The following is an 11,431-nucleotide window of genomic DNA, read 5'->3' on the forward strand; positions in this document are numbered from 1 at the left end:
TCAGACTGAGCATTGCATGACATATTACGCACTGCAGCCAAGGGTCTCTCACTCACACACACACACACACACACACACTGCAGACCGGTCAACATGTGTGTGTGTGTGTGTGTGTTGGGCTCTGTTCCTGCACATGTGTGGCTCAAATTAACTGTGGCATCGAGAGAACTTCAGATTTAGATGTTTGCAAAGTTCTTTTCATGGAGAATGAGAGATTTTTGGGGGTTTTGATGCAAACATCAAGGCTGTAAACTGAATCCCTTTCATCCAGAGGTTTTTGGAGTTAATGCGCCCAATAACCGTTTAATAGGAACAATAAAGCTCTTGTTCATGGTTCACTTCAGCTTTTCTGTCTTTGAATTTGGCATTTACTGAGTGTTGTGTCTGCGGCAAGCTGAACTCAAGAGAACCAGAAAATACAGAAAGGAAAACAAGTTTGTTTTTCTTCGTCTTTTCCTTGTTCTGCAGCCTCACATCCCTGTTGTGGTTCAGCACCGAGGCCTCTTCTCCTGGATCTGAACTCACAAAGTAAGTCAGTATGAAGATAAATTTCTTTCGTGGCAGGCTTCATCCCAAATGTGTCTGCTCAGCTCAGTCCAGGAGACCAATGAATCACCGGATCCATAAAGATTTCAAGGACGATTACCAGGGGAAATAACCGAGTAACCTCGCAGCATGGCACAAGATTATGAAGCGGCACAGGGCTCCTTTTTACTCAAATATCTCTAAAGCTATTTCCATCCTTTGCTAGAGTTGTGTTTATCAGGTGTGAGCTCTTTATTCTTGCTGTTGAACAATATATGGGATCATTTGAAAAACGCAAAATCCAGACAAACAACACAAGTTGAGGAAGATTTACACAGATAAACATTTAAGCATTTATTTTGTGCCCGAAGGTGAACTCGGGTTCACCTCATGCTGAGAATGCTGCATCTGTAACACCACCTACAGGACATCCACAGCCACTGCAGTTGTTGTGGAATCCCAGGTCAGTTCTTGCAAATAACAAGTGTTAAACTCTTCTTCATCTGGAGGAGCATTAACTAAACGTTGAATGTAAAAAGGAAATTGGCCTCTGTAACAACATCATTGCAGTAAACCGCGTTTCAATGAGAAGATCTTGCGTGTTGGTGGACACCATTATTTTTCTTGCCAGGCCTCACAAATACGAGGCCGTGAGTCACGGATACTAGAAGAGTGTTTTAGCGCCGCAGAAGGGACGATGTGATGATGGTTTCGGACAGTTGTTGGGCCAGTAGGTGGAGGTCGTCATCGTCGGCGATCTGCTCACTGTTTTTACCCCTCGAGACCAAACCGATGATGTCGCATGAGAGGGCCTCCGCGAAAGCCTCAACCTCGGCTCCACGTGGAGATCCCGCTTCCAAACAGTCCCTCGTCAAATCATCCGCGGGCAGCGAGCGCGTCAGATGCTCCATGAACTCGACCCGGGAGTCGGCGGCGGCGGCGGCCCCGGGGGCCGGGTCCGGGTCCTCTCCGTCCTTCGGGGTCGGTGGGGGAGGTGAGGGCAGGTAAACCTTCGCCAGGCCCCCTTTGAGCTTCCTGGCGAAGCTGCACCGGCTCCTCTCCAGCTCGGGCAGGAGGGGCGTGGTCGGGGGGGCGTCGGGGTAGTCGAGGGATCCCAGGACGGGGGACCACGGCTGGGAAGCCTCCACGTGATCCGCTATGTTGAGAGCACTGAAGACCTCCTGCAGAGCCACCTGGATCACTGCCTCGGCCAACTCCTCGGCCAACGTCTCCTGTCTCTGATTAAATCCGGACGCCCGGCGGTCCAGCGTCTCCGTTTGGCTTTTGAATGACTCCATTATGTTCTCGGACATATTTTGGGCAAACTCCTCCAGAACCTGATGGTTTAGGTGGCTTCTCTTGAGGCCTTCAGGAGAGGGCTCCTCCACCTTTTGATCAGCACTCACTGCCGGCATTGGATCCTGTGGGGAATAAAAGCCATGTTCTTAATAAGAGGAAAACATCTTTTCATGGTGAAGGAACCGGCACCGAGAAGAGCCCGAAGAACGTCGGCACCACCGCCTCGTCGGTGTTATTCCACGTCAGAAACAATGAAGAGTTTGAAGGATACCGCACAATATCACAAGAAGACTTAAAGGATCAGATTTGAGTATTTTCAGCCGAAAGATGAGATCAAATATATTGCTTGAGTCTCAAATACTTCGACATTCCTCTCCTGTTTCAGATTAGAGGGTAAATCGGTCAAATCGAAGGGATGTTAAAAAGGTATGTGTGAGAAACGGCTCGTTGAACAGCGAGTGAACAGGACGGATGTGAATAAGGGAGGAAAACGGAACAGAACGTCCCCCTTTGAAGCCCCAGATGGAGGGTAAGCTGTGACCCCCCCGCCTGCCGGAACGCCACCAGCAAGGAAGCGCACGGCGTGCACAGCGGCTACGTGACGCGTCCTCCAACCCTCTGCAGCTAATGGAGGTCGCGTCTTCTCATCGCCTCTTGGACTTGAGGAGACAGAAATGGAGCAAAGCCGCTTCAGCGCGTTTAACAGCGATGGACACAAAATAACATGGAAACACAAGCAGCCGGCCTCCAACCCAAACGCTTTCAGAATAAACTTTTGCTTGTAAATGACTAAAAACTCCTTTGCGCGGTCTTGTCTTTTGTTTTTCAAAAGTTCATGTGAACTTTTTGTCAGCCGAAGAAAAACTGCAGCGACAAGACGAGGCTGCCGTCACGAAAACAGACCCGAAAACGGGGTTTCCGGAGTGAAGAAAAGAATTTCTCTGCATAGAACGTTTAAGGATTATGAACTAATGGGTGATTTACTGTTCCCGGCGGAGGCAGAATTGCATTTCGAAGGCCAACTGGACAACATTAAAGGAAAAAGTTGGCGTAAATGTACCAACAAAGTATCTGAAAATAAGACGCAGGAAAGATAAAACACAGTGAGAGAAACTTACCAGTTATTAAGCGTTTGGGGCGAATGAGTTTTCACGCGGAAACAGGTTTGACATGCGAGTCGCCCCACTTCCTGTGTGCGTGGTTGTGGGGGAGAGATGTTGCTGGTGTGCGAGTGTTATTTGCTCTGACTGCATTAAGCAACCTACTTACACAGGAAGGCACGGCGCTTTCGTGGGTTTTAATCGAGTTTGACGCACAACTCCCCCCCCCCGTGTAAATGCAATGCGCTTTGTCCACGACACCCTCAATTTAGTGTGCAAAGATTCCAGCTAAATCCCAAGAATTACGAAACTATCCCTCGCCGCTCTGTTTGAGGCCCGACCGATCCTGACGCAAATTGCTCTCACGTGGAGGCATTTTCGTCTGGGACGAGAACAAGAGAGGGGTTTAAATAAAAGGCAGCATATCTCCCCGCAGACCTCGTGCACCGCGTGAACCAATAACCGAGGGACGTTTATTTGCCTTTTTTGATGACAGAGCTCTATATGGTATTAATAGCTCTTTTTTTTATCTCAAAGGATTTATTTGCTCACCTAACAAGGCCGAGTTTCCCGTTATTCAAACGAGAATTAGGGATAAATCTCCTAAACTGCAAGCAGCTGCAGGGATGTTAGTTCAAGTACCCTCCATCCTCACAAATGTAATGTAATGACCTTCTATTATCCAAACTGTGACTGTCGGTTGTTCAGCTCTCGCGGGAAATAATTATCTCCGTGTCAACAAGCATGTTCTCCAACACGGTGATTGAAATAGTTTTAAAGGGTCAGTTCATTTCCATTTGAAGATAAATGACAAACAGCTAAAGGAAGAAGGACCATCTTTTTTTAATCTCCATTTGACAAAATATTCTTCACTCAGCATCAATTTCCTGGCTCTTTCGGAGCGCCAGTGGTTTTCATAAAGAGATGGAATTTGCAGATGTCATGTCGGATCAATGGCACGTAAAAGTGCTTTTCAAAACGACATAAAACCTTCATCCTAGATGCCGTACCGTTAATGAGTGCAAACAATGATTATTTACTTCAGCCCTTTAACGCTTCACCTGGAATTGCGTCATGGAAATGGTTTGTGTCTTTGATGATAAATTCATATTTTCAAGTTTTGTAATTATTACATTGTATTAAAACACCCATAAAAATAAAAATATAAACACATGTATGATCACATGCACGAATGTAATTAATATATATGTCATGTGTGTCCCTCCTTGAAAAAAAATACATCAATAAAAAAACTTAAACTGCCTTCTCGCGCTCTCTGAGGTTCGCTCGATTTAACGACAAGGACTATGTGTGTGGGCGGGAATGATTGAGAAACTCGTCTCACATTTTTAATGGTTACGTCTTAGTTTCCTTAATCACACACAAAAAAAGAAATCTTTACAAACACAACCTTACCCATTTGTGTACGTAACCTGCTATTTTCTTGAGAAACTGCTTTAGTAACCGCGCGAAGACGTCGCGCTGAAACCAGCGCTCCTTCCCGGGCAGCGGCATCTCTAGCGACTCCCTGATTGGTCCGCCCGGCTCAAATTCCAGCCAATGGGAACGAGGCGCCGCAGATTCGTATCCGCAGCAGCAGCAGAAGCACTTTTTGTCTGGGCGCTCGTCTGCGACGCAAACGCCGCCGGTATTTATCGCACTCAGACGGATTTGATGTGAATTTTCTCCTTCCGGAACGAGCGGGAATTATAAATCACGGTGAGAAAAACCTTCCCTTCGGCTTCCTGTTCGGACCAGTTTAGAAAACACACGCATGTGTTTACGCTGCGTACAGACGCCCGTCTTATTTACAGCTACACGAAACGGTTATTTAAACCTTTATCTGCAGCACTTGTCTCTGTCTTTCATTTATTATTGCCATTAGTGCGATTTAACACCGACCCGCCATTTTTTTTTTTTTTTAAATGGTCCCCCAGTGAGACCTGAGGAGCCGGAGATGCCTCCACTGAGGGCCAAGAAGCCCGCGGCCACTGCGGGGGCCAAGGGGCCCAGACCGCACGCGACCACCACTGAGAACCAGGTGAAGGGTCAAACGTCCTCTCTGCAGAGGGGGGGGGGGCTGCAGCATCTTCCTCCAAAGAGGGGAGTGGCGTGCACGCGCTTTGTTCTCACCCCCCGCTCGTGCGTGCGTGTGTGTGTTGCAGGAGGAAGGCGCGCAGGTGAAGCGGTCCTCGTCGCCCCCCCACGGAGCCCCCAAGAAGAGGACTGCGTTCATCGACATCACCAATGTAAGCTTCCCGCCCCCGCGAGGTCAGCGTCACATCCAGGGTCGATGACGTCATCAAAGGACTGGTTGGGGGGGGGGGGGATCCATTATAGTGGGGAGGCTTGTTTGGTCCACTAGGACGTGGCGTGGACTTAAAGGCCCCCCTTTGTGTAGATGAGGCGCGCGTCAGTTATAGTTCCTGATATACAAACATCAGGTCGTATATACATTCACACGTTATTGTTATTGTTGTTGTTGTTATTGTTGCAGAGACGTGAAGCTCACTGTGTCCCCACAGGCTCATAAGGTCCAGATCAGCTTCCCGGGGAGGAGGAAGAAGAAGGAGGCGACGAAGAAGCCGCCAGCGAGGAAAGCGAGCGCCCCGTCGTCGGTGGCGACGAAGAACCAGGCCAACCTGAAGAAGTAACGCCGCCGCGCCTCCGCCCTCCGCCCCTCCCGGGCCTCCGTCAGGTGGAGGCTCTGCTTGACGTGGCCTCGCTGTCTCTCCCTGCAGGTGTTCGTCGGAGAGCTCTGAGGATGCGCCGGCTGAGCGGGAGACCCCTGAGGAGGTGGAGGAGGAGGAAGAGGAGGAGGAGGAGGAGGAGGAGGCAGCTGCGGCCCCAGTAGAAGAGCTGGTGGTTGCAGCGCCCCCTGCTGGCGGGGAAGTGCCGGCTCACCTCCAGAAGCAACACGTAAGGGAAATTCAAAGCGGCTTCCCCTCGATGGGACTTCACCCCCCCCACACCTTTTCTTCTTTTCACGCTTCCGTCTCCGTCCCCGTAGGTCCCGGCCGAGTTCGACATCGACTCTGAGAGCTCCGAGGACTGTTACATGTGTCCCGAGTACGCCAAGGACATCTTTGACTACCTCAAACGCAGAGAGGTGAGCCCCCCCACCCCCTCCCACCCAAACGGCGACGCCTCGCTTTCACTTTCTCCCGGTATCTTCACCTCCTCGTGTTTTTCCTCGTCCACAGGAGAAGTTTGTCCTCGTGGACTACATGTCCACGCAGCCCAGCCTCAACCCGGAGATGAGGGCCATCCTCATCGACTGGCTGGTGGAAGTGCAGGTAAAGGGGGGGTGTGGAGGTTGTGTGTCCTTGTGTGTTGGAGAGGAGCGAACCCTCTTCCTCACGCTCGCCTCGAGACTCAGCCGCTCCGCCGTCTGTCCTTTTTTTTTCCCCCCCGCGTTTCGCGCGCGTGCAGGAGAACTTTGAGCTGTACCACGAGACGCTGTACCTGGCCGTGAAGATGACGGACCACTACCTGGCCAGGACGCCGGTGGACCGGGAGCTGCTGCAGCTCGTCGGCTCCACCACCATGCTCATAGCCTCCAAATTTGAGGTAGACGACGAGTCTTAACGTTGGTGGAATATCAATATTAATCAAGACGTCCTAAACCCCCCTTTATAGTTTTTAAACTGGCCAGTGGGTTTTATTTTGAAGGAGCAAGACGCTTCTTTCACGGCGGCCTTTTGCTTTCCCTGACTTTATTTTGGCGGCCCCGCAGGAGCGCAGTCCGCCGTGCGTCGACGACTTCCTGTACATTTGCGACGACGCCTACAGGAGGGAGGAGATCATCTCCATGGAGGCCGACATCCTGCAGTCGCTCCGCTTCGACATCAGCATCCCCATCCCGTACCGCTTCCTCAGACGCTACGCCAAGGTGTGTGTGTGTGTGTGTGTGTGCGCTGCTCACACACGCTCTTTGCCGTCGCCCTCGGCTCTCCTGACCCCCCCCCCGTGTGTGTGTGTGTGTGTGTGTGTGCGCGCAGTGTGTGAGCGCGGGGATGGACACGCTGACTCTGGCCCGGTTCTTCTGCGAGATGAGCCTCATGGAGATGGAGCTGGTGACGGAGAGAGGCTCCCTGCTGGCCTCCGCCTGCCTGCTGCTGGCGCTGGTTACCAGGGACCTGGGAGGATGGGTAGGCCACACCCCCCCCCCCCACATATCTGTTGCTGACTCGTCTAATTATTAAGGAGCCTTTTTAACCTTTAACCCCCCCCCCTCCCAGAGTCCCATCCTGCAGTTCCACTCCGGCTATCGGACGGCCGAGCTGTCGCCCGTCGTCAGGAAGCTCCACCGGATCCTCTCGGCTCCTCCGGACGACAAGCTGAGGGCCATCAGGAACAAGTACTCCCACCAGTAGGTGCCTGGGGGGTCGGGAGGGTCCGGGGGGGGGGGGGGGGGTCCGAGCAGCTGCGCGGATGATCTGAGTGGACCCTTTGTGTTCTCAGGGTGTTCTTCGAGGTGGCCTCCCTGCCGTTGGTCAGCGGCGACCTTTTGGAGGAAGCGTTATCTCAGTGAGACGGGGGGAGAAGACGCAGCCCGGCCAGTCTGTACATAACGATGTTAATATGTTAAATATTTATACGTGTTCTCTGCTGTCTTCTATAGAACGGTGGAAATAAACCTTTTTAATTCCAGTTTGTGGTGGAAAAGAGTTGTTCTGCAGACTTTTGTTGTGCCAGTTCTGTTAAAGTTGTTTTTAATGGCTTTTATCGTGTTGCATTCTGAAGACGCAGTTATTTTGGCATTTATTTTTTTTAAAAGAACTTTTAATAAGAGGATACAAAGGAAAAGAAATCTGTAATTACAAAGATGGTTCACGCTTCCTCTCAGTAAAGGTTTACTTTTTACTGATAAATTATGCGCCAGCCCAAACATTTAAATAGGTTTTCATACATTGTTAAAGTTGTGTATTTCCATACGTTGTACAGTGTTTATCATGTTAATATCACTATGCACATTATTTGTATAAAAGACGACCAGATGATGCTATTTTTAAATGGCTGTCATGCGTGCTCTTAAAATAAAGTTGTTTTTTTCCGTTCTTTTGATACAATTGAATGCTTTTTATTCCGCTGTCTGTCCTGATGTTTAAAGGAGCAGCTGTTGGGCCTGTTTGCAGGTGTAGTTCCGCCGCGCGGCCACTAGAGGGCAGTGACGTTCCTCCAGAATAAGATGCAGAAAAGAAAACATGAATTCATACTCGGTATATTTTATTTTATTCAGCTCAGTTCTCCTTTGTGCTTCTACGTCCGGATGCAAAGCGCCGACGCTAAATGGCAGCTGTTTAAAAGGATTTACAGAAAGACGCATTTTGAACAAACGTTTGTTGGACGGAGTCGGGACGAGCAGCCGTTTCTCTTTAGTCAAACCTCCAACTGCTCGCCGAGTCCGTTCGGGTCAAGTTCCAATCAGCCTCCCAGCCTGCAGCGCCATTTAGTCCCACGTCCGATGGTTTCATGCCACCGAGGGCCGTCCCTGCTTCCTGTCACCAGTCAGAGACACAGAGACCACATTCATACTGGACTTTTTAAAAGACACGCTTGTCTTTTTTTTTGCACTTTATATATGATTAAATAATGAAATATAAGGATATATTCTACTATATAATAGCATATATATACTATATACTCTGGGACTGGAGAGGCTGGAGCAGGTTGTGGAGACATGATGGATGTCACTGGCATCAGGACATTTAACATACGTGGTGTTCATCGCTTAATTAAATGTCTTGAAATTTGTCTCTTTTCAAGGATGATTCTAGTGATGCTGTACTATCGGGTTACTATATATATATATAGATTTATATATATATTTTTCATCCAAAAGCCTCAAAGTGGATCCATCTAAAAATGAGTACAGGTAATTTATTGTTGGTGAGCACTGTGGTGCTTTGCTGCTGTTGTTGTGTATCAGTTTGTTTGGGCTCGTCTGATCAATCTGATCAATCAATCACTTGTTCATGTTGTGATGCGTGTTGTTATATCAAAGAGCCTTTGGCAGCGAGTGTAACGGCTTTTGGGACGCAGACGGATTAATGTAGCCGACGGTGTCTCACTGAACTTGTTGCATCCTGACTGAGAAAGAATCCTAATTCGTTTTAAATCAATATTTCCACTCTGCAGTGTGACAGCAGTGACTCGCTGTGCATCTCCGCCGTCACTCGGCCGCTTCGGCTGAAACGCAGATCTACGAAACAAGAGCTTGTGCGGCTGCGCTTTGGTGCGTCCGTTCCCCCGGCCCGGGTGGAGAGAAGAGGGACGGGGGGACAATGGAGGCTCTTACTGCCCCGCCGATTGTGTGTCTGCGTTTGTGCGTGTGCCAAACGTCAGGGACACATGAATATGGATGAATGAGTGAATCCGTCGTCAGAGGAGTAAAGGACGCACTTAGGAAGGTCACTTTAGCTCGTCAGCGTTCTTCATAAACCACACAAACGTCACCAACACCTGCATTTATGTTTGGAAAAAAGAACATGAATATATATTCTAAAAAACACTGATTCAGTGTCGCATGATAGAAAATGTTATATGACATTCGATCTTTTCTGCTGCTTTTTCTCAGAACAAAATGCATTATTGGTGTAATATTCAGTCCTTCATGAGCTGCTTCCAACTGCAGCTGTAACTTCAACCAATCAAAGCGCTTTGGCGTTGACGTCTCGTACCACGAGTACTTTTAAACGCTTTTTAAACGTCTTCAGGAAGAGGTCACATTTTATTCCCCTTCACGCAAAATGAGCCGTTTCTTTATTCCCAGAACGTCAGCGTGGAACCACAAGTTGACTTCGGCTCCATTGACGGTTCGTTCAGTCTTTTAAGCAAAAATTAGCATCCGTCAAATGTCATTTGATATATTTGACATTTGACATTACACATAAACAAAAAAAACATTTCTAACTAAGACACAAAGACGCTGAATGAGGCATCGGCAAAAGAAAAGTGCCAGTGAATGGGGGGGAAGTGGGGGTGGGAGGGAGGGGCAGAAGAGCCAGTTGCCGGGGTAACGGCCTCCGTCGGTCCCTCTTGATCTCAAATGGAACGACGCAGGTGACTTCACCGATGGACCTCGTGTGCGTCGCGTCGTCGAGGTTCCCTCTCCCTCTCGCTGACGTTTTCGTTTCGTGTGTCTTTGATTGGACCAAAGGCCTGTGATCTATAGTAGAATATATGGTGGAATCATTCACACTCTCTCCTTCTGTAATGTGCTTATGATACATTATTTCTGTCATTTATCTGGGGGATTTTGTATAATAAGGCTCTGCCACTTCCCTTTCTCACAAATATATGTGTTTTTGTCCCTTTTTACATAAAACAGTGAACTTGTGTTGGTAAGAAATAGCTGCTGATGAGAACGAGACAAACCGTTTTCGGCGCTGAATTTTCAAAAAAACGTGTTTCTAACCTAAAAATGTACAATTAGTTTGAGATGAAGCAGATTGAGTTCAGTTCTCTGCGCGTGATAAGCCGCCGCCTCGCGGTTCTCGTCCACTCGGCCGCCACTGAGATGGGTGAATTGCTTTCTGGTCCCTTTCCTCCCCCCCTCCCCCCTCCCCTCCCCTCCCCCCGTAGTGGGGGAGAAACAGGAGAAACGAGAGAAACGGGAGTCTGTGTCTCTTCTGTGATGAAAGTCCACCGTCGGTGAGTGAAAGTGAGGGGCTGCGATGCCGAGGCCTCTTGGCGCCGATAAGGAAACCATCGAGGCGTCCGCCTCTCGTGCCGGTGGGCCCCCCCCCCCCCCCCCCCCATCGATATACCGGAGGCCTCCGTGTTTCGTCCACGTGGGCGATGTGCTGAGCTCGTGGACAATAAGCTCATTTGTTTCAGGGCCAACAAAAAAAAAAAGCAATCACCGCAGGATCCCAGATTTTGACTTCCCAGGGTTCCTTTGGGCAAATGAACGTTTTGTGCGTGCGAGTGAGAATTAAGCCGCTTTATTTCCGTGCATTTCCGGGCAGCTTGGGCCGCATTCCAAACGGCTTCTCCGTCCACTAAACGTCCTTCTTGAGAGTCAATCCCCGACCTCCAGGTCCTACGAGTCGTCATACAAGAACGAGCAGTAATGGGGTTTTCTCCTGGGGGGGGCACGAGGCGAGGAGCTCGCCGATTCATTACCACCTCTCTGCTGCAGTCCAGCCTCTGGAGGTGGTTCGTGCTGCGATGGGGGGGCAGTGATTGGAAGGTGGGGCAAAAGACACCGAACGGCTGGGATTCCAAAGAGAGATGTAGTTTGAGACCAAAGGGAAGGTTCTGGGGTTCAACTGTCTACTTGAATGTTTCTGACCAACACCAACACCATCACGACGAATGCGTACGTGTGAGAAGTTCTTAAGAAGAAGAAGAAGAAGAAGAAGGACGAGTTAAAAATGGCGGCGTCAGAAATGCTTCCTCCGGTGCGTGGAAGGACGCAAGCCGCGTTTGGATCCAGGTCATCCATCATTTACTAAATAAGCCTCGTGCTCTACTGAAGGAGACATGAAACCAGGGAGGAG

General features: G+C 49.5%; 2 protein-coding genes across 2 annotated transcripts; one reads left to right on the forward strand and one right to left on the reverse strand.

Annotated features, from left to right (window-relative positions):
- Positions 1 to 854: 854 nt before the first annotated feature.
- LOC120822832 (uncharacterized) lies at positions 855 to 3,069 on the reverse strand. The gene is made up of 2 exons (XM_040182771.2): positions 2,943 to 3,069; positions 855 to 1,946 (listed from the first exon to the last, which is right to left on the reverse strand). The coding sequence occupies exon 2, from the start codon at positions 1,938 to 1,940 to the stop codon at positions 1,203 to 1,205; it is 738 nt and encodes a 245-aa protein (XP_040038705.2). The 5' UTR covers positions 1,941 to 1,946; positions 2,943 to 3,069; the 3' UTR covers positions 855 to 1,202.
- Positions 3,070 to 4,423: 1,354 nt separating this feature from the next.
- ccnb3 (cyclin B3) lies at positions 4,424 to 7,996 on the forward strand. The gene is made up of 12 exons (XM_078106115.1): positions 4,424 to 4,643; positions 4,862 to 4,965; positions 5,090 to 5,173; positions 5,450 to 5,574; positions 5,666 to 5,843; positions 5,935 to 6,033; positions 6,128 to 6,220; positions 6,357 to 6,494; positions 6,661 to 6,816; positions 6,926 to 7,075; positions 7,166 to 7,296; positions 7,389 to 7,996. Exons 2-12 carry the CDS (start codon positions 4,882 to 4,884, stop codon positions 7,456 to 7,458), a joined length of 1,308 nt encoding a protein of 435 aa, XP_077962241.1. The 5' UTR covers positions 4,424 to 4,643; positions 4,862 to 4,881; the 3' UTR covers positions 7,459 to 7,996.
- Positions 7,997 to 11,431: the final 3,435 nt, after the last annotated feature.

The sequence above is a fragment of the Gasterosteus aculeatus genome, chromosome 7 (assembly GCF_964276395.1).
Source record: "Gasterosteus aculeatus chromosome 7, fGasAcu3.hap1.1, whole genome shotgun sequence".
NCBI lineage: Eukaryota > Metazoa > Chordata > Actinopteri > Perciformes > Gasterosteidae > Gasterosteus > Gasterosteus aculeatus.